This window comes from Musca vetustissima, unplaced genomic scaffold, assembly GCF_032173495.1.
Source record: "Musca vetustissima isolate MV318-11 ecotype Yass unplaced genomic scaffold, APGP_CSIRO_Mvet_v1 utg31723, whole genome shotgun sequence".
Lineage (NCBI taxonomy): Eukaryota > Metazoa > Arthropoda > Insecta > Diptera > Muscidae > Musca > Musca vetustissima.
In genome coordinates, this window is record NW_026876442.1 from 125460 (window position 1) to 148996 (window position 23537).

The 23537-nt window shown below is 36.5% G+C and overlaps 1 protein-coding gene across 1 annotated transcript; it reads left to right on the forward strand.

The window, feature by feature from the left end:
• Positions 1 to 609: 609 nt before the first annotated feature.
• On the forward strand, positions 610 to 13550 carry LOC133321005 (equilibrative nucleoside transporter 4). Its single transcript, XM_061530111.1, has 5 exons — positions 610 to 782; positions 1740 to 1757; positions 7859 to 8124; positions 8249 to 8535; positions 12258 to 13550. Exons 1-5 carry the CDS (start codon positions 610 to 612, stop codon positions 13548 to 13550), a joined length of 2037 nt encoding a protein of 678 aa, XP_061386095.1.
• Positions 13551 to 23537: the final 9987 nt, after the last annotated feature.

A 23537-nucleotide genomic window follows, 5' to 3' on the forward strand; every position in this document is an offset into this window, starting at 1 on the left:
AATTGTTTACTCGGGAAATAACTCGCTCGTGTGCTCGCTCTCTCTCTCTTTCGGTGACATACGGTTTCTCTCTCAAATTTGATGTTTACTCCTTATTTTTCCTCATTTGGAATATTTGTGATTGTTGCGGCGGACGGTACTTCCTCCTAAGCAACGGATTTGTAAACGACAATAGTGAAATTGTGTGTCTCTGACACTGCGTGTGTGTGTGTTAATGTACGTGCCTGCGTATACTTAATATAATGCGTAATAGTAGTAGTGGCGGTAGTGTTATTGTTGTTGCTTCTGCTATTCTTCTTCTGCTTCATATTGCTGTGCATAATATCCGGTTTTAAGTACTGCTGCACGTAGCCATCATCATTTTGTGAAGTGTATATTTTTCTGTGTGTGTAATCTCTCGTTGTGACTGAGGGTGTGTGTGTGTCTGTGTGTGTGCTAGCACAAATAACAAATTCGTTGGGCAGGTCCTACGCACACACAGAAAAACATTAAAGAAGGAAACAACAAACACACACGCTAACAAATAATCATTTTTTGGGAAATTGCGAAAAACGAAACGCCGAAGAACTGGAACTCCACTCAATAAATAATACGGAGGAAAATCGCAACATGGAATCGGCCCAGTCGACCACCTATGAACCGTTGGAGGGCCGTAGTTCCGGTATTCGCCATGAACCCATGGATAGTCCAGAGAATGATATACGTGCACCGAAGGATCAAAAACATATGGTCTATTTGGCCATGCTGGCGGCCGGTATTGGATTTGTGCTGCCCTACAATAGGTGAGTAATAATTTGCGGAAAACGAAAAAAACCAATCTACCTTTTTTTCCGCATACCCTGTCTGAAAAGCAACTAAGGGTGAGAGTGTGTGTGTTTATGTTTGAAAAAGTTTGCGACAGAGTTCATGGTTCTTTCTTTTTTTAAATTGATATGCAAATCATTTTTGTTTTTTGGTCTAGGTTTGGAATAGGTCAGTGCTATTGTTGTTGTTGATACACGTAGCTACATACTTACGTAGGGTCAGCTTACAATTTAAGTGCACGTAGACTAAGCTAATGTGTGTATAGGGGGTCTATTATCAAATTTACTATATTTTAATATTTATATATTTTTTTACAGGGGGTGTGTGTGTGTTTTCATTTTTTGATATATGTATTTGCGTGTCAATGCATATTTAGTCTGGTGGTCAAAATTTGTTTCGTTTATTTTTCGGAGGGGACGAAATATGTTCATGAACTTTTTGGGATGACAATGCAGAATGCCCGTTTAGTTGTAATTATAATTTATTATAGCAGTGTTATTTAATTATATTATAGCACGAAATTATCACAGAGGGGTTGAATTCTGGCCTATGCGCCAGAAGCGAGAAAACATCTAAGATGGAAAGGGATCTGATATATGGAGGCTTTGTAAAAAAAAAATTACGTATATTAAAAATATTCAACGATAATGACTATCCCATCGCAGATATTGGATTCTGGCCTATGTGAGGTTTGTTCAAGAAGTAAAGCGAAGCTTCGTTTCCAACCCTTCAGAAATAGCCTCCAGTTATAATTTTTCTGTAATATCGGATTCTATTCATAAAATAGATAAATAAATGGCGCCCAACGTAAATAATTTATACGAATTTAGAGTTATTATTTAAAGGGTTTCTCCCACGCGAATATAGGTAACTAGGGATACTTATTTGAGAAAGTCTCTGGCGATAGCTTCATTTTTGGATTATTGTGTTTTAAGTTTCCTAATCAAAGCCACAAGATAATAATTTACCAGTTATTACGGATTGAAAAAAAAGGTCTTCATAACAAAAATAGAAAACGAACAGAATTCCAGATCATTTTAAGATAAATAAGGAATACGATAGAAAAATTAGAGCTCAGAAAAGTGAGTTTAAAATCAGCAAGATATCTTAATAAGTACTCTTACAATATAATGGAAGAATTTTACTGGGAGTGTCCTTAACAAATACTCAAGATAGGATACAAAAGGGTTTTGCGGTCAAATATTTGAATAAATATATACAACGATTCGAAAGATTACACTACAAGACACATTAATTAGTACTTCAGAAATGATACAAAGATATTTTATGTAAATCGAACTCAACGTACTCAACAGGACAGGGATTCCTTAAGGCCAACATAATGTTTTGATCGAAACTTTCGTAGGCCCTCTATCGTGTAGGCCCTCTATCTAGGATTTTGAACATTTTCAAGAATAATCTTCTTCAAAAAATCCTACACCAAACTAGCCATATGTTTATAACACGCAATAAAAAAGGAGACCAAGTATCCAATGTTTTTTTCCGATTGCGATAAAAAAGTAAATAAAATTGGATCTAGTATTAACATTTGCTGAGCTGCAGCATAACGAATGACTTGTGTCAAGTTTTTTTTTTCAAATCGGTTCGGATTTACATATAACTCTGTCCGATTTTATATAAATGATACACCCAAGTCCATAGATTGTCGAATGACATGTGGATTGATTAAAGTCGGTTCATATATGAAAGTTTCGATCGATATACAAACATCCAACATTATTAGAGAGGCCATTTGTCAAGCTTGATATAAATTGGTATATAATACTAAATGTTTCAAAAAAATCCTAGGAACATATCTTGTATATACCCAAAGACACAGAGTCGGACGCCTTTCCCTTGGCAGCTTCAGTGCGTATGTGATAATGAATGCAACATTCTTCATTTATTTAAATTCGAAGTCGCGTGAAAAAATTCCATTTAGCTTTCTTAACATCGGTTTAATTGTCTTGAAAATTGATATTTCCTGTGCTTTTCAATAGACCTGCCATATTGCCAGATATGTCCTAAATACATATATAAATTAGAACAAAGTCTGAATTATAATTCAAAAATTCACAGGAAAATATCATTCGACCGGACAGTTGTTAGAAATAAAGTTTCTACTCCCACATATAAGTACTTTACAGTGCAAAATCTTATAATTAACATAGAGTTGGTCGAAAATATATGGGAGATCTTCGCCAATTTCTACAAAAAGCAAACAACTTCATTCTACGTTAAATTTTTTGGTTTGATGCATCATATTAATCTGAACCTATCTTAATCGGAATTGTGTGCAATCGGTCAAACCTTGACCCTATGGGAGATATATCTGAATCTGAACTGATTTTAACAATGTTAGGCTTTACTAGTCTTTAGTACGTTGTCCAAAATTTCGTTTCAATTGAGCAATTATGTGAACTTTTGGTTAACCAATAAGTTATGGGAATCGAATTTTGGTCTTTGGTGTAATATTTACATCAAATCAGAGAAAATATATATATATATGGGAGCTATATCTAAATCTGAACCGATTTCAACGCGTTCGTTTATACTAAATTCAGTACGATGTGCAAAATGTTGTGCCAATCGGCTTAACTTTGGGTATTTGGTGCAGCATTTACTTAAAATCGTACGAAACAATATATGGGCAATATTGCCAATTTTTTAATATTCCATTTTCAAAAAATCGGCTTTTTTGTTTTTGTGGCACATTAATGATTTTTGGTACACATATAGAGAAAAATGTTCTGACTCCGAAACCGTTCGCGATCAAATTTTTGGTTGATGCGCGCAAAAGTTATCGAGGTTTTAATTTTGGGCATAAGAAAAAAATCTTAAAATTACGCCGTTTATTATATTGACCAAAAACTTTGATATATATCTTCCTCTGTAAAATAAGAATATGAATATATTATAATAATCACGATAAAGTTGCACATCTTCGCGAAATATGAGATAAATAATAAAAATATAGGAGATTGCGTCAATATTTTCATTATATTAATGACATACACACACCTAAAAAATAATTTAAAAATATCTACATAATCTAAACACCATAATGAATCAAATGATATCAAAGTCACACAAGTCCGTGTAGCGGTTTCTAAATCACAGCGGCAACAAAACAAGATATTGAGGAAAAATATTTGTTTTTGGTTCGAAAAAATAATGTCATCATATTTATTTTTTTAATGGTATACAAGAAATTTCAGAAAAAAATGTTGGGGTTATTCTGCTATTTCACCCGAATTTCGCCGAAAAATTGACATATATAATAATAATCACTTTTTGTGTATAAGTATACGCCTTGCGGATTATATCAAGACCCTTCCGATAAATCTTAGAATTCTATAAATAGGTATAAATCTTAAAATGAAATAATATTATGAAATATACATTTCAAATTGCGTGTAAATCGCGTAATTCTCAAAATCATTTGATGCGCATGGGGCTTCCAGGAAGTACTGAAGTTCATCTTCCAATCCATATATATTTTGCGAAATTTCATTTGACGGCTAAGATGTGCCGCACGTTACATTGAAGTACCCAAAAAATCGTAAAACGCGAATAATTTCCGAAAACTCCATATGCCATTAACGCGCATCCGTTTTCGGTGTGCACCCTAAAAAAATACATCGATCTATACCGATTTCAATGTGGTCCATTAAGAACCATGGATGTGCGGGCTCAAACTATTTTTGAGATAAATTGGGTACATCTCTCTTTCGGCTGAAGTTTTTAAAGTTATCTTTTCGAAAAAGATCAAAATCGGTATGAGGTCATTTATTGAAGCGGAAATGATCCACAGAAAACGCGAATAAATCCGCGATATTTTCAAAAACATTTTTTGCCAAATTTCGTGTTTTTGGAAGGCCAGTTCCCGCCGTTCTAGTAGATGGATTTTCACGAAGAAGATTTTATATCATCCGAAACGTAAAAAACTTTACTGATCGCGGGTACCCGTATCATTCAGTTGACAGATCTACAAATTTGACCCGAAAAATATGTTTTTTAGAAATTTGTTCGCACAAAATTTTCACTTTCTGATGAGTATTACTCTGAAGCTGTGCATACAACATACACAAAATATATATCAAATTACTCAGATTCGCGACTACAATAATCTTATAATCGATTTTTAGAAATTCCTGTATGCGTATTAAAGCTAGAAGTAAAATTCAAAAAACACTCAAAATCGAGCTTCAAAATGTCAGCATCATTTAAAGGTAGATGCAGTTAAAATTTTGAAAAATGATACATAAAGGGCGTAGTCCCCATTTTGTTGGCTTCTAGTTTTACTTTGACACGAAGACCGTGAAATGAGTGGCTTAATTAGAAATCGATAGAGAACATAAAAAAACTGGTTCGCCTCAACGTGTTTTTACACATTTTTTTACATTAAAGTAGACACAGCTTCCACCAGAATAAAGTTTGGAGGTCAATATCATGAGCAGTTTGCAAAGACAGATCAATTAACCGAAAACTATTCACTTTTTTTCATATACTTAAGTAATTCCCGAGTTATAAAGGGGTGAACCTCCGCTTCAGCTATGTTAAAAAATTGGCAATATTGCCCATATATGGAAGCTATATCTAAATCTGAACCGATTTTCCCCCAATTTACATAGAACTCGTACTTGAACCAAATAATTTAGCTGTGTCAGGCTGACATGCATAAGTTATTCTATGCATATTCTCAAAAGAACAATTTGCCTATCTCGTTTCCTTTAGCCTGTTACAAGCTTATGCACAAATGCATAATGCCCTGTGCCACAGTGTTCTGAAGGGTAAAACAGACGGATCCTTATTTGTGGGGATAAAACAAATAAGTGGACATATGTAAATAGTGTTTTCCAAGGATATCTTGTAACACTCTGGGCACCGGAAATACTAAATTATAGTCACTTTAAATGGCAAAAGTTCCAAAAATGAAGTTTCGAACTACACCAGGACTTCGATGTAATGAATGAACCCACAACACAACAATTTATAAATTTCAGAAAATGTTATTAGAAATCTTTCTTTAATCTCAAAACCTAAAGCTCTAAAATACAAACACGTGAACCGAATTCAACCTAGTTGGTGAAACTTCTGTTAACCCAGACGATTCCTTAAAGAAATTGCATGGGGAAGTAGCGTAGAAGCACTAAATTTACAAATACAGCCTTGCCGAGATAGGTGTTAATATTTATTTTGGGAAACATATCTGATGTTACCATTGAATTTTGTAATAAATGATTTGAACCAAATTTCGGAATATATAACAAATCCTCGGAATTGTGTAAAGATAATCCGAAGTGGAATTAGTCTACAAACACAAGAGTATCGAACGGGATACTCGGTTTCAGTAGCAATTCTGCAATCTACACAAATACCTGACATGTACCTGGTCAACTATAAAATATTTTTAACATTTCTATTGTAACAGAACAAGAAATCATGCAAGAAGGAATATGTATCCATGAAGTACAAAAGAAATCAACATTGTCTACCTCATCAGAATAAGGTCCTTCAGGGAAATTTCCGAGCAAGGGTGTATAAATAAAATTTTAGTTTAATATACATAACAATCAATTTAAATGCTGCCTGTTTCAATGGAAAATGGTTAGTTTGTGGTTAGTTTGTTAGTGTGGAACTATTTGGAGAGCATACATAAGGTACACTATCCACCTTGATGAGTGAAACCACAATACCGCGATGATCAACAGGGCGCCACGCCAATGGTTTGGCAAGATCCACATTTCTATGGACAAACATCACCCTTTCAGGTTAGAGGTCGAAGCATCTATCAGTTTGACCTCAAGTCCGGACCGGTAATCCAATTAAAATGTAGACAAACACACTAAGCACAACAATGTCCTCTCGGACTGCACAAAGAGACCGCTGCAACGGACAATACAACACCAACACTGGGTATAGCCACCCTCACGTATAGTATGCACGATACCCACAAGTGTATTATGGACAAAGACCATCTCCATTAGGTACCGTCCTTCTCCTAAACACCTCACGTGCAAAACTACTTAAACAACTAAGGCCCGATCATCTTCAAGTACCCTACAGAAATCCCAGAACATTCGCTATCCATACTTGCTAAATCCCTAATGTTATTATAGTAACAGCATAACATATGATTCCAGTATTCTGCCATCAGCCTGCAATACTCTTCATTTATGAAAAAGTGCATTTAGAAAACTATACCCTGTCAGTAGAATACCTGTTTTTAAGCCGAGGCGAAAGTCTGGCAGGTAAAGTACAAACGTCGTGTCATGAATAAAATCGTACGTCATCCTTCCTTTGTCACTATTTCTCCAACTATCAACAACGTACTCCTGAATAATAGTGCTGTACCAGATTTTATCCCCATCTACTAGATCAGACGGTCTGAGCCATTTATCTTTACCCAGCTACAACTCACGCTTAAGCTTATATTTAATAACCCCATATTTCTATCAAGCGGCACCGCCGCAAGCAGCACTTGTAACGTGGATGCGATACACTGGCAAACATGCTAGCATGACGATCCACTGGCAGGAAAGCAGCTTGTTCAGATCCAGCACATTCTCGTCAGTTCTGTATCAAATAGGTGACCGATATTTTTTACTGGCAACAAATAGCCCGTCATATATTATAAGAACTGACCGTCTGTTCAAGCCCTATCTCCCCGTAAAATGCGCCTGTTGGTCCCAACGAATATTGTTAACCTCTCTTTCAACCGATCAAAGTGTAAAAAGGAATTTCATTCTATGAAACATAGTTATTCCAAGATACTTAACGTACTTGCAAACCTATCCAGCACGGAGGACGACTATGTGCCAAACATTTCTTAAGCAACATCAGTAATGTCTTATCAGTCGCCAACTCCACTCCAACTCGGTCACTCAAGCCATTCCTTCTTTACTCCTGCGTAGCAGCGAAACCGTTGATTTATAACAGAGAGTTCTGCATCCTCGTTCTAATTATTCGCTTTATTTTCTGGGTATTTTCTTTTTGTTTTTCCTCCTTTGAAAGTTAACATCGCCTTGTTATTTGATGTGACCATAAATATATACTGGCAGTCACGTTTTCCTGGACGTTCCGTTGCATTGGATATGTCAATGACGTACATTCTGGTCGCATTTGGCACCGTCCTGCTAAATAATGTTTTCCTTTCGTTGGCACCGTTTCGTGTGCGCGTCATGTTCGGCTATATTGTGTCCTTTACCACATTGGTGTTTGTGGCCGTGTGTGAGGTGGCCTGGCATATGTTTGCCGCCAACACAGCCTATACGGTCAATTTGGCAGCTGTCTCATTGGTGGCGATTGGTTGTACAGGTGAGGAAGTGGTATAAGGTGATAAGTGCCAACGAAAAAAAAAAGGTGGTGGTGATGGCATGAGGGTGGTGCTGATGGTGTTATGTCGTGAAGTTATTAATTGATGTCTTCTTCTTTTTTGCAGTTCAACAATCAAGTTTTTATGGCTTTGCCAGCATGTTCCCCAAACGTTATACCCAGGCAGTGATGGCCGGTGAAAGTTTGGCTGGATTTTTGGTGTCTTCCAATCGTGTCGGTACAAAGCTGTTGATACAAAATGACCGCATCTCAACGGTGATATTCTTCTTCACCTCAACGCTGTATATTCTGTTTAGTTATTTGTTGCATTTGGCCACCATCAATTCGCCATTTGTCCGTTATCATATGAGAGCGTGTGCCAAGATTGTCCTAAGACCGGACGAGGATCGGTTGGTAAGTATGAGAATACTTATAAATTTGTTCAATATAATTTGTCGCTGAATAGCTCCGACATTGTCATAAACTTAGGTAGTATAATAGTATAGGTAGTATAATCCTGTAAGGACTTGTTTGACCTCCAGATATGATATTTACGACGGGCCATTTTTTAAATATTATTTTAATCTACATTCTACAATTACATCAATCCTCTGAAAAAAATCCTGATAGGCCTGTTGATTTAAAAGAGCATAATTTTTCCAACTATCCGTATATTATGAAGATGCACTTTGCAGTGATCATTGCTTTTAAAACCGAGCGAATAGGATCAGAACATCTGAGTAGACGAAGATTCATAGAGTTTGGTAGCTCTAAAATGAGCTAGTTCAAGGGGACTATTCCGCAAAAGGAATGATCGGTAATAGGTCCAACTATTTTGTTCTACTTTTCGATTTTGACAAACCTGTTCAAAATCGAATTTCGATTTTTACCGACTAATGTAAAAGTTATTTATTATACGAATTGTTGTCAACAGATAAAATAAAGTTCTGGAATGGGTAATTTTTGGACAATTTGGGCGTTGTAATAATAAACCAAGTATTTATGAAGAAAATCGAAACTTTATTTTGAAAAATCAACTTTGTGATTTATTCAAAGAACAAAAGTCGACTTCGACTTTTAGATTTTTTATACAAAAAGCCGATTACTTACTTATTTATTTACCCCCACTCCAGTCGTTCAATTTCGTTCTCGTTTATCTAGTTCCTTTTGATCCAATCGTTCCGTTCATTGACCTAATTAACTGACGTGTACCAATATTGAACTAAATGGAACTTAATAAATCCGAAAAAGATCGAACTGCTTCGGGAACGAGGTTGCTCAACTCTGAAGATTAACTAATGCGTAGATACATTGGCATATACCTGAGATACTCAAGCGGAAAAAGTCAGTCAAAATTGATTCCCCTGCTTATGATTAAGACACTCTAAAATGGATAAGATGTGGTGGTGTGGTCATGCAGGGGTACAGTGCATCCATTTGCTTTATCATTACCATAGAGATTCCGTCAATACCAAGAGTTATCGATAAAGTAGGACTTCTGATAACACAATAATTCAAAATCAACCTAGACCGCTGACACTCTTTATCTAGATTCCCATGGATGACGAAACTGTCTACCCTTTATTATGGAGTGTCATTCTCTTTTAAGATGACGAATTTAGAGACTAACCCTAAACAACGATTATGGTATCAGTACGGCGTTAAAAAGAAATCAGCCGACATGGATTTTATCGCCAGTCATAGACACAATATAAATGGAGGCGCTATCGACCCAATAGGTGGTCTTTGGTGGATGGTTATTTTGTTAAGTGGTGTTTTAACGTTCCCTTGGCTCTTTAGGCTTGTGTACGTGTACTGTTAAGTGGACTGCGGTTGTAGCGTTCCCTTCTCCCTTCAGACGTTTGCTGAGTGGGCTTTAGATATGAGTGTGGTTTTAACGTTCTATCAGCTCTTAGGTTATGTGTGTCCACTGTTGCGTGGAGTGGGGTTTTAAGGTTCCCTCCTCTCTTCAGTCCGCTGTGTGGGTAGTCGGTAGAGTTGAGTGGGGTTTTAACGTTTCCTCGACTCTCCGACTCGAGCCGTGCGTGGCACAGTGTCCTAATCGTTTTTGGGTTGCCTATACTTGTGCCGACACTGTCCGTCCTCTGAGCTTTCCCAGCTTCAATGTGGAAAAACACGTCGTCACAACTTTATTCGTGCTGAATGTAGTACCTGATGAGATGACTCCTGATCTCATCACAAATGTGCGACGGGAGAAACTAGAGAAAAAAGAAACGCACGGTGTTGACGGTTCCGTGATTCGAGGTGAACTCATTTTATTTATAAATGACGTACAGTTCACTAAACTACAGTACCGACAGCGTAGTTTTAATAAATCCGCGCCCAATTCTAATTACGACCATTGCTGGCATGGTGAACGTAGTAGAGGTAAAACTACTCTGTTAAACCTAGACCTACGAATACGTGAGAATACTATTCTGACTAGCTCAAAATACATCCTGGTCTAGATATTCCTTTTTATATCTATGAAACATTATCTCTGGATCATGAATGTTCTTCCTGAAATGCCTGTCTGAGGGAGTTTTAATGTGCTGAGGAAGGGGCGTATCTTCGTCTCCTCATGTTGCTGAATGACTGGCTTCTTGTTACATTAAACGATCCGATGTTCTCAGAAATCGAAATACTTCTCCATAGCATTGTACTAGTTTTCGTAGACTACACTGATACCTCAATGTTGGCCACAGTCCGACTAATCGCTTTATCAACAGAGGTCAATAAGGTTTCTTTGTCTACTTTCCGAGGCTGTGGGTAGGGAATTGATGGTCCACCGGATTAATTGGGAGGCTCGCTGTTGCCGTTTACAAGTCGGCGTTCTTAAAAGTCTTTATACGTTTTCATTGCCTAGCATTATTATTCAAAGGGCGACACTGCTGTTGCATAGCTGGGCACAAGCCAAGGTTTCGATGTCTATGCCCCAATTGCAGCCAGAGAGCAGCTTAAAATGACTATCTCAGAAACACACCAGAATTGTTCCTATACTTCTGACTTAAAGGAAGAGTATATCTGATCACTTATATGGTTCAGTGGAGTCAGGATGGGGCACCCTGTCGCAATTTACAAAGCGGGTTCCTGACAAGTTTGAATAGTCTTTCGCAGATCACACTGATGCCACATAGATGGTTATATATTCCTCGCTTGGAAGATATAGTTGTTCAATCTTACAACTATGCCTCCAATGATAGTATTAAAATTATACAGACAGCCGCAGCTCGTCTGTATAATAAATTAAGACACGACACGGTGCTCCCGACCGTACTAAGTGAGTGGTTGTAAGGCACTAATTTTATTTTAAAATATTTATCCTTAGGTTCTACTTAAACAACTCTTTCTTAGCCTAATCTCAAACACAAAATACTATCAGCAAACTATTTGTTCTAATAATAGAATTTGATCTGTGGAGAGTTTTCCCATCGTGTGCGTCATAAAATCTCACCACCAACAACAACAGTCTTATCAGCGTACCGTGTGGGATTTTAGACTCTTATCTTAAAACACTCCAACGATCAAATCTTCTGTAACACAGAATTCTGTTCAAAGTATTTTGAACATGCTGACGACTGGCAAGAAGAGCTGATAAATTATATTTCTGTTCAAAGCATTTTGAACAGATAGGATGTAATGATATGATATCTGGAGGTCGTGAAATGCCGAAAATATTGAGGTTAAATAGCTCCGTAGATATCACTTCACTTTAGCAAACCTCTCGTTTAATTCTGCGGAGTTTGGATTTCTTGTTGTCGACCAACTACGACATATAATTGAGGATAGTATTTTTGACATCCATAAACATAGTGGTATTACTTATGGCATCAAAGGCTTTTAATAGGTCATGCGCTACCTCTACTTATAATTCTGGAGATGATAAGTAATGCTGTTCAGTTGTTTTCGAAAACCATGATGATCTGCAGCAGGATAGCTTTCTCAGATTTTTTACATTTTTCAATGTAGATGTCCTTTTGTAAAATAATCAATGACAAAATCTCTGATCAGAAGCTCGGAGCAATTAATAATTGTCGTTCTAGACCTAGCGAAACGAAAATAATACCATTAGGATTATCGCGATTCTCTCTCCATGTTTCAAACTTAATTTTATTTAACTTTTTCTTCTTTTACAGAACGAAATCGATGGTTCCACTCCGACAGCCAAATATGGTGTATTGACATTGGAGCCCAGCAGTCCCACGGTACCGATACCAAATAAAACCACACCGGCTGCATTGAGTTTCAGTAATCCAGTGTACGAACTATCGAACCCCTCCGCTGGTGAAAGTGTTATTGAGGGCCTGAATAATTTACCCGATATACCCACAACACCACAGGAACCGGCAACACCCACAACGGTGGCTTTTAAAGTGGAGCACGTATTGACACCTGGCACATGTACCCCTGGAAAATTAAGTGATTTAAAAACAGGCTTTGCATCACGATGGCAGGTGGCCCAATCCATTTACCCATATATGGTTTGCATTGCTTTGGCCTATTGTGTAACGCTGTCGCTATATCCTGGAATAGAATCGGAAATTATTTCCTGCAGTTTGGGTACCTGGATGCCGGTACTGCTGATGTTTACATTCAATACTTCCGATTTAATTGGTAAAACATTGGCTGGTGTGCCATATCCATGGTCGAGGAGACAACTGATTTTGATGTCGGGATTGAGAATTGTATTGGTCCCACTGCTGCTGTTGTGTTGTGCTCCGCGTCATCAACCGGTTATCTCGGGGGAAACGGCCGCCTTCATTTTTACCATTGCCTTGGGTGTGAGTAATGGTTTGGCGGGTAGTCTCCCGATGATGTTGGCACCGGCCAAGGTAAATGCTACGCTTAGAGAAGTTACGGGAAATATGATGACTTTGTCCTACAATGTGGGGCTGACGGTGGGCTCATTTATTGGCTATGTTTTTGAGTCGATGCTGGGGGCACAGCTGACAAATCCTTGCCCCAAATATCCCTACATAATGGATCATCCACAATATCCACATTATACGGCGACTACCACAAGTTCTTCGTTGCTGGGTAATGCCACCGCCATTGCATCGGCCATTTTGACTTCCACAATGCCACCCAGCGTGGCCAGTGCAAGTATTGCAAGCAGTACTGGAAGTACTCCCACTATGGAAACATCCACAATGTTATCGATTTTAAATAGCAGCAGCACAACATCGGTGGCAGCAATTGGCTCGATTACCACCGCAGCACCGAGTGTGGTGGCGGCGACAACATCTACAGCCACCTTGGCAGTGTTATCCACTGTGGCTGCCACAGTGGCCACAATACCCGATGTCGTGAATACCGTTGTCAACACATTGGTCACGACGATAAATGATCTCAGTTCGGAGTTAATGAATGGTGGCGGTACAAGTACCGGTGATCCTCAGACCCCATTGGAACTAATGAATAAAGTTTAGATTTGTCGATATTTGTTTTTATTTCTTTCTTTGTTTTCCAAAGTGTATTTTGTAAGCCGGCAAGAAAAATAGAAGAAGAAAAAGACAAAAGAGAAAGAGAGAGAGAGTGTATGTGGATGCGTGAGTGATTGAATGAATGAATATTTGTTTTGTTCTTATTTGAAATAATAGATAATTTTGAGAAATGAGAGTGAATGAGATTGTGTGTATGAGTGAGAGAAAAAGAGCGTGAGATTTAGAATTAGTTATATCTAGACACCTAGTTGTATAATGTCCATGTCTTAAAAAATATTATAGAAAGAAGAAACACGGTAAAAAATATTATAACAAATAATTATTATTTAAGTTTTTGAAAACAAAAAGGTTTTGTAGTGGACTAAGACGCTAATTTGTAAAGGTAGTACTGAAATTGAAGTTTAAGAATAGATATCTAGAGGTATCTGTTTTGTTTACATCGACTAAAGGAAAGTGTAGTTGGAAATAAATTTTCGATACAAAACATGAAAAACTGCGTAAAAAAGATAACTATAAAATGTGTCGTGTGTACTTGGTGCAGACATCAGGATAGGGAATAATTAATTGGCATCCTAGCATCCGCAGTATTGATCCAGTGTATCTGCACCACTTTAACACTGCGGTGTCGATTATGATGGTCCTTTACAGCTAATATTGAGAATAGATAGAAGTCAGAAATCATTTAAAGGTTATGATACATGCATGGCGACATTTGGAAGCGGTTATTGGGTTAGATACGGAATCATTTCTACATCATTTCATTTCCACAAGGGTAAAAGTAGCAACATGTACTCCGGTTGAATGCAGATTTTGCTGATGCTGTACGAAAATATTCTGAAATTGGCAATAGTAGTTCGAAAAAAGTTTTGGATACTAAACATGAAAAACTGCATAAAAAAGATTACCATAAAATGTGTCGTGTGTACTTGGTGCAGATATCAGGGTAGGGAGTAGCTAATTGGCATCCTACCGCAGTATTGAGTCAGTGTATTTGCACCACCGAAACACTGCGGTGTCGATTATGCTGGACCTGTACATTTAATATTGAGAATAGGTAGAAGTCAGAAATCATTTAAACAGGATAGCTTTGCCTGACATTATTTTTTTTCAATGTACAAATTCTTTTGTTAAAAATAGATAACTAGAGGGATAAAAGTAAAGACATGTACTCCGGTTGAATTCAGATTTTGCGGACGCTGTACGAAAAAAATCAGAAATTTGTGAAATATTAGAGAGGCAAAAAGTTAAATGGAATTTTATTTCGCCAGCAAGTCCTCACTTCGGAGGAATCTGGGATGCGGTGATGAAGTTCATGAAATATAATCTCAGGATAGTAATTGGCATTATTGATGGCATCAAAGGCTTTTGATAAGTTAAGCGCTACCAACACCGTTCAATGGCAGCACCAGTTCTGCTCAATTGTTGCCGGAGCCCATGATGATCTGCAAAAGCATAGCTTTCTCTGACATTATTTTTTCAATGTAGAAATCCTTTGTTAAAAATAGATAACTAGAGGGATAAAGAAAGGTACCGATAAAAGTACCGACATGTACTCCGGTTAAATGCAGATTTTGCGGATGCTGTACGAAAAAATTCCGAAATTTGTGAAATATTAGAGAGGTAAAAAGTTAAATGGCATTTTATTTCGCCAGCAAGTCCTCACTTCGGAGGAATCTGGGATGCGGTGATGAAGTTCATGAAATATAATCTCAGGATAGTAATTGGCATTATTGAGGGCATCAAAGGCTTTTGATGAGTTAAGTGCTACCCACACCGTTCCATGGAAGGACCTGTTCTTCTCAGTTGTTGTCGGTAACCATGATGATCTGCAACGGGATAGCTTTTTCAAAGTAGGATCCATTTTTTAACAATAGATCACTAGAGGTATCTGTTTTGTTTACATTTGTATGGAACCATGGTGCAAGAATACAAGGTAGGACAACTTGAGGTGAATAGCAAAAATGCAAAAATGTAGGTCAAATGTAGAAAAAATACGCAGCAAGCAAGCAGCATCAGTTTCATTGTAATTAAATTGAATTTACTTGACATAGTTCCCTCAGAAATGATTTGATGGAGTTTTGTAGAAAATATACCAGACATTTTTGACAATTCGTCAATGAAGAATGTGGACAATTCTTTATTTTTTGTTTGTTTTTGTATACACCTCTAGGTGTCTTTTTTAATTTAGAAAATATCAGATACTTCAGTACTACCTTTACAACTTAGTCTTAGCCCATACTGGGGTTTTAATAAAAAAATAATAAAACACCCCTGAAACCTCTAACTGCTGTGTGTAAATACATTTTTTTTAGAAAAATATATAAATATATATTATTTTGTATTTCGTTTTCAATGCGTTCGATTTAATATTTTAGGCCATAAGAGCAATGTTATGCAGAATATTAAAATTATTAACTTTAAAAAATCAACAATAAAACCAAAGATGTGCAAAATCGCTACATACATATGTATATCCAAAGAAAAAAAGACGTATGTTAAGAATAATTGATCATTAAATGTCAATATGTTTTTCCAAATTATATATGATTTTTTATTTTCATTGCATTAGTTTATTAAGTATCATAATGTGAAATGGCGCCCAATGTGAGGAATGGATTCTAAAGAAAATTTAGACTTTTCCATACAAAATGTCGATTAATCGGTTAGTCGAAAGTTGATTTACTAATCCCTATTCTATGTTATGTCCTCTATTTGATGGCGTGCCCGTTGGCGCCCAACATTTGAATTCTCACTCGAGAAAAGTTTGAATATGTAGAGTTTTATGTGTAGTTGTGAAGCGTATTATTCCCCAGATCAATCCTGTGAAACATTTCCTACTCGTCCAAGTTCTACTATTAATACCAAAGTTTTCGAGAGCATGCATTCCATTTCGAATGGAATGGACCAGTAACCATAATAAAATGTACACCGTAGGTGCGTTTTCCGTATTTTCCTAATAATGCCTAATTCGAATTAAACTTATGAAAAGTAATATCACAAAGGACACGCAAAAATCTTTTTGCATCATGTCAAAGGAAGATAAGGGGAAACTGTCTTACATAAGATACATTGTGGATACTAAGGAAATGGGGACACAAGATGTTTGTGTCGACTTCATATTGTTTTGTTAGCGATGAGGAAATTATCCAATTATACCTTATCGGTTGTCTTCAGGAGGACAATTATGATGATCACTTCTATGGTTTACCAATATTAATCGCTATTTTAAGGAGCTTAATTTCAATAATCCAACTACATTTTGGTGGAAGTTCTAATCGGCATTCAAACATCGCTTTCATCTAAATGAGATGAAGTTTTTAATGTCCGAACCAGTAAGGAAAGTAGAAAAGTCGGACAGGACCGAAGAGTTTTATTATAACAGACGTAATATTTTTAAATAATCATGGCATGAAATGGGATGAAATTAAATATGTGATATGTGTATATAAGAGAAGCAACACATCTCATTCTGCAATCTATGAAAAATTTTATTCCAATAGGGCAGACTTAGAATCCTTGGTGTGCCATTTATAGGAATCAGATAAATTTATGAGAATATGGACCGATGTAAAGCAAACATGACATAAAATATATGTATATGGGACCTATACCTTCATTTGCACCAATTTGAATAAAACTTCGTCGTAATAAACAAAATAGCCCGAAAATGTATATATTAGCTATATCTAAATCTGAACTGATTTCAACAAAACTTAATACATGTCATTCTATACTCAATGCGGTTCGGATTTCAAAATTTCGTCTCAATTAGAAAAATATTGGAAGTTAGGTTTAGCATTTACATTAAATCGGCCAACTTATATACGGGATCTGAACCAATTTCATAACGCACGTCATTGTAGGCTCAATTAAATACGTTATACAAAATTTCTTCTCAATCATGCGAGTTTGGTTTACCATTTACTTCAAATTGGACGAAAATATATATGTATATGTGAGCTATATCTAAATCTGAATCGATTTATGCGAAACTTAACACACGTCATTTTAGACTCAAATCAATTCGCTGTGCAAAATTTCATCTCTACAGGATATATAATTGTTTGGTGCACCATTTACATAAAATCGGACATAAATATATATGAGAGCCATATCTAAATCTGAACCGATTTCAACGAAACATAGCACATATTATTCAAGCCTCAACTTAATACGCTATTCTAAACCACAACACATATAGGCTCTTCGGAATATGTATATGAAAGCTATATCTAAATCTGAACCGATTTTTGACAATTTCCACAGGATTAGTCATTGGTCCAAATAAATGAGCTGTAACAAATGTTATCCAATGCAGCATGTATATTGTTTATAATTTTACATTGTTTATGATTTTTACGTCAACATACGGGATGAACGGACTAAGGGGCATGCATAAATCGACTCAGAAATATATTTTACGCATATTCTCAAAAAGAAACCGTGGGTTCATCTTGTTTCCTTTTGTCTGATACAAACATATAAGCAAATACATAATACTCTGTACGACAGTGTGGTGAAGGGTATAAAATGGAGATTATATTCGGGCTAACCCCCAAAAGAGGGTAAAATTAATCTTGTTTGCTAGGGAGATTTGTTACCAAATAGGAAAAACGCACTCAAAATACCGACAAATCGGGAGCTCTCTAAAAATACTCATTTTTGGAGGAACGATTTTGTTCCCAATTAGCTCCCAACATACCAAACAGCCGATTCGATTGTAAAACTTGTCCAAAAACCTCAAGTTCCGCATATTTGCAGGTGCAGTTATATGGGGGCTACACCAAGGAAGTTGTCCAATATTGATATTGATTTTTAGCAGAGAGATTTCAATTGGGAATTTCAAATATCAAATTACAATAATTTCGGTTTAAAAACTTGCTCAAACTCCCCCAAATACCGACATTTTGGGGTACCGAAAAAATGGACAGATATTAATTAAAGGCATTTCTGTCGAAAACCCCACTCAATAGCGCCCAAGTACGAAAATTGTGGGGTACCGTTATATGGGGCCTATGCCCAAACATGAACCGATATAGCCCATCTTCAAACTTGATCTGTCTGCAGACAAAAGACAACTCTATGCAAAATGTTGGTGATCTAAATCAATTCTATTAGAGGGCAGAATGATTACAAGACAGACAGGCGGACATGAGTAAATCGCTGATTAAGATATACTTTTACTTTTTCTGTCAGTCTATATAAAATTAGGGTAAGATCACTAAATTTTAAATATATAGCCATGATGGTTGGGTTTTTAAATTTTTAGCCGAATTTTTACATAGAAATGGCTGCAGTATGAGTTTGTCCCTTTATTCAATATAAGTCCATGTTCCCACATAGGTCTTAAACTTGTTACCTTGGCTTCAAAGTCTTAGCTGCGTTTTCCTACCGTATTTAAAATTTCGGCACGTTTTGATATTGTAAGGATCTTACCGCATATACTTCAGAAAAAAATTTATATAAATAGCTTCCTGTGTTGTTATAGTCCTCCTTTAAAAGGCCCTGTCCTATTGAAGGGACCCCCCCCCCCCCCCCTTCTCCATGTTAATTTTTCAAGATTTTCAATGGACTGGTAAATGAATACAAATGCTTGTTAAGGTTTGTAACTTTGCACATATATAATTGAAGATTCAAAAGAGAAGAAAAATAATTTACAAAAAATGTTTTTTACTGTATTGTTGTTGTTTTTGTAATTAAAGAAAAGTCCTTATTTTTGATGGCGGGCATGATAACTCCTCACTGGAACATCGGAATCCGAAAATTCCAACGGTGTTAGAAAGAGGACATGTCTGGCTCTCGTATGAACTAGGATTATTGACTTCGCTCCAAAATTAACAAAATGGCGGACCTTTGAAAAAATATTTTTGGAAAATCGCCGATTTTTTACCAAAAACCAAGTTAAAAAATAAGGAAGATCTTCACCGATTGGCTTTATTCTAGTTCATACGATAGCTATACACTCACAGAGAAACGTGTAAAAATTTGGAATCGATTGGGTTATTAGTTTATCGTGCCCGCCATTTGTTTAGAGAAAAACGCGCTTAAAGTTTGAGATGCCCTTCAGCCGTCACTTGATGTTGACCCAATAAATCGGATATATCTTCAAGAGTCCTTGAGATTTTCACTTAAAATTTTGTAGGGACATTCATTAATTAGTGTAGATTCGAATTATATCAACACATTTTTTGACCCCGAGAATGGGGGGGGGGGTTACCTTAAAGTTTGAGAAAACCTCTTGCTGTCACCTAAAAATCGGCAATATCTTCAAAAATTGTTGAGATTTTCACTTGAAAATTTATAGGAACATTCTTGAATTAGTGTAGTTTCAAATTAAGCCAAATTGAAACCAGTGAGCGGAGCAGTATAGTCGGACGGGGCCGACCATTTGATACCCAACACAACTTCCACGAAACTATAACTTTCTGTGGTTCTATATTCTGAGTTTCGATATTTCGCGATATTTGCACCCTCTTGAACGACTACAGGTCAACAAATATTCAGTACAGCCCTTCTAATCACTAGTCCAGATTCCCTTCACCGTGGGTTGTGTTGTGATGTTCGGCGTTCAATTTTGGCCTATAGATCGACTCGAAAAAAACACCAAAAAATAAGTTTTCGTTCCACTTCATCCCAAAATTATTATATGATTATCACCGAAAAGTATAGGCGATGTCGGTGACCATAACTGGGACGTCATGGAACATTTCAAAGCGATCAGCGCTATATTTCCGCCCACTAGTGCGGTAATGGGTTACTTAATAATATATGAATATGTAAGCACATGTAAATATTTATGTGTAAGTCCCGCATCCGAGTACATACGACAATATAATTGGTATCAATTTAAAGGTCAACCACTCCTCTTAAACATACTATAAACTTCTCGGGTCTAGGAACTTCAGGTGCAAATATATACCCCATAGAATACAAATTTTGTAATTTTTCACACAAAAGTCAGGGACCATTTGACCCGCTAAATATTGGCCGATCTTTATCAAAACAGTCATACTTATTCTTTGGCCCGATCCTCTTCTCCGTGCAAAAATTCGCGGTGTTTGGGTCATAATTGCGGCCTCTGGAGCGACCAGAAAAACCGACAAAAATAAAGCTTTTGGTCCATTTCATCCCCTAAATATTAACCGATCTTTCCAAAAACAATAGGGGTCTTCATTGGCCAGAACGCATCCTACATACATAATTTCGTGAAGATTGGTCCATAACTGTGGCCTGTATCGTGTTTACAAATTATAATGGACAGACCGAAGGACGGACGGACGGACACACATGTCTAGATCGACTCAGCTAGTCGAGATATGACGATCGGTATACTTAAAGGTGGGTCTAGAACCAATATTTCTAGACCCACCCACGTTACAAACTTTTGGGGCTGCACAAAGCTATAATACCCTGACAACATAGTTGTGTGGGATATAAAAATTAAATTTTTTGAAACCGAGAATGGGTGGGGTCCATTTATCAGAAAAAAGGATGGATTGAATTTCCATCTGCGAAGCCTCGGCCAAACGTAATGAGATAGACCCATTTTTTAAACGGAATGTGACGAGATGAGAAATCACATACGACAACCCTTTGCGAAAACGATCGTGATCAAAGAGCGGTGAAGCACCTCAAACGGTGGCCAAACCAGGACTAACGGCCAGGAAGGTCTGCTATGCATTTGGTGGGACTGGAGGGGGGATTATTTGTTATGAATTGCTTCCATATGACCAAACGCTAAATTCTGATCACTACCGTCAACAACTGGACCGTTTGAAGATAGCAATTGACCAAAAATGATAAAAAATTGGTATCTAGGGAGGATTGTTCGACTACTAGAGTTTTTTTTTTTTGCAAATAGAGAGCAGGACTTCTATGAAAGACGCATTATGAAGTTACCTTTCAAATGTGCAAAGTTTGTTTCAAATCGGATACTTTGTGCGCATGATATTAAAAATTAATTTTCCCAAAATGTTGACCAGAAGGAGTGGACTTATATCTTGAATTTTTTTTTAAATTTTGAAGAAATAGTATAATGTTCAAATTTTGGATGAAATCGGTTACTCCCTTTGAGAGTTATCGGGCGCATCAGACAGACAGATAGCGGACATTTGTAAATCGACTCCTAATTATGTGAAACGGATTTGGTCCAAAAACCAATATGTTTTAAGTCCACATAGGTTGACAAATCTTCTAAATTATCGATATAGGTCCACGTTTTTATGTAGCCACCATATAAAGGTATTATCCCTATTCCCTATTTTTTCTATATGAGACATTTTTTATCTTATTCAATGGTTCTCATTTGGTGACAACATTATAAATATCGCTCGATTTTAGCTATAGCCCGCATATTAAAGTCCAGCCCCTTTATAAATATGTTGCTCCTAGACGCATTTTCCAACTGAAGTAATATTTTGACATTTGAGTTATTTGACATTTCAAAACTGTGTTATGTAAATTTCTTCACAGAACATTTTTAATACGAGTCCATGCTTTTATTTAGCCTCCATATATGTTCAAGCCCACTTTTTGAACGCAAGTGTCTATAATAATCTCATGAGAGTGTATAAAAGACCCGATAGATTTATGGTATTTTGCTACAAAATAAACGATTTGGACTAATAATAAGAACAACATTTTAGCAGCGCCATCTGTCAATTCCCATTAGTATATCTGCAATAAAAATCCTATTTTCATAGAACTTGTAGTTTAGGTGCGAGGATACATAGTGTCAATTCAGCAAGTGAATCAAAAACAAGTCGATACTGACACTTATTCAAATTATTTTTGAATAAATGGAGTTACTTTCGAATTCCTTTCAATCACTCAGAATCTTTTTTATATAAAAATATATTTTTAAAAATCAAACAATAACAAAAATATTCAGCCTTAAAAAATATATACATAAATTATCTCAACTCTTACAACTAACAAACACCCAGCAGCTCAAAGCCCACAGCTGAATTTAAGTTTGCCACTCGGGTACTAAATTCAGCGGCATCATATTGTAGCACCAATTCCAACAGCTGTTTCTCCAGCTCAGCATAACCATGGTTGGCGAATAATTCCATTAGCTTTCGATCTTCTTCGGTGACATCCGTTTTATGTTTATAGGGCGCCACAACATCAATAAAATCTTCCAACATTTTAAAAACTTTAATGAAACAAACTTCGGGAGTTTCCTTGGTTTCTTTGGATTTTTCTAAATAGTTTTCCAGCAGCTTTTTGTGTGTCCCAAAATTCTCGGTTTGAGGAAGTTCTTGGAGAATTTGTTCGACCAAGGGGTTAAATTGTTCAGCCAATTTTTTGGCAGTTTTATAAAAAATTACCGGATCATTGAAATCCTCAGGGGCTGGGGTGGTGGAGGCTGTAACAGAAGATAACTAAATTTTAATGCTGATGAGTTTTAAAAAAATCGGATTTAGTTTGTTTTACCTTCATTACCATTACAATGGTGAATAACAACTGAAGATGTTTCATTTTGTTTCTTTGTTTGACTTTTTTTCAAGAGATCTCTTGATGATTTTGCGGATTATAATGTCTTCTTGTCTCGCCAGCAGCAGCTACTGAATTGCCCGCTTGTCTGCAAATCAATGGTGTATTTATAAACTTAATGGTTTGTCAGTCTGTTTACTGTTAATAGTTTACATTGTTATTTTAACACTGGTTTTATTTATGACTGTTGCTGTGAATTTGGAATTCTTTTGTTATTGTTGTTGTCTTTTAACCAAATTTTGACCATGACATTATTTTCATACTGCATTGAAAATGGGTGGTATGAACAGTTGAAGAAGACATTTTTATACTCTCCACCATAGGGTGGAGTGAATATTAAAATTACCATTCTGTTTGCAAAACGTAGAAATATTTGTCTGAGATCCAATATACAAATATATATTCTTGATCTTTTTTGTTTTTGCAAAATTGCCAGGCTGAATCCCAGTTTGTTTTTTTTTATAAAAAAAAATT

Coding starts and splice junctions, on each gene's coding strand:
- LOC133321005 (XM_061530111.1), top strand. CDS start 610: ATGGAATCGGCCCAGTCGACCACCTATGAACCGTTGGAGGGCCGTAGT. Junction 8,125..8,248: donor GGTGGCGATTGGTTGTACAG/GTGAGGAAGTGG, acceptor TCTTTTTTGCAG/TTCAACAATCAAGTTTTTAT. Junction 8,536..12,257: donor GACCGGACGAGGATCGGTTG/GTAAGTATGAGA, acceptor CTTCTTTTACAG/AACGAAATCGATGGTTCCAC.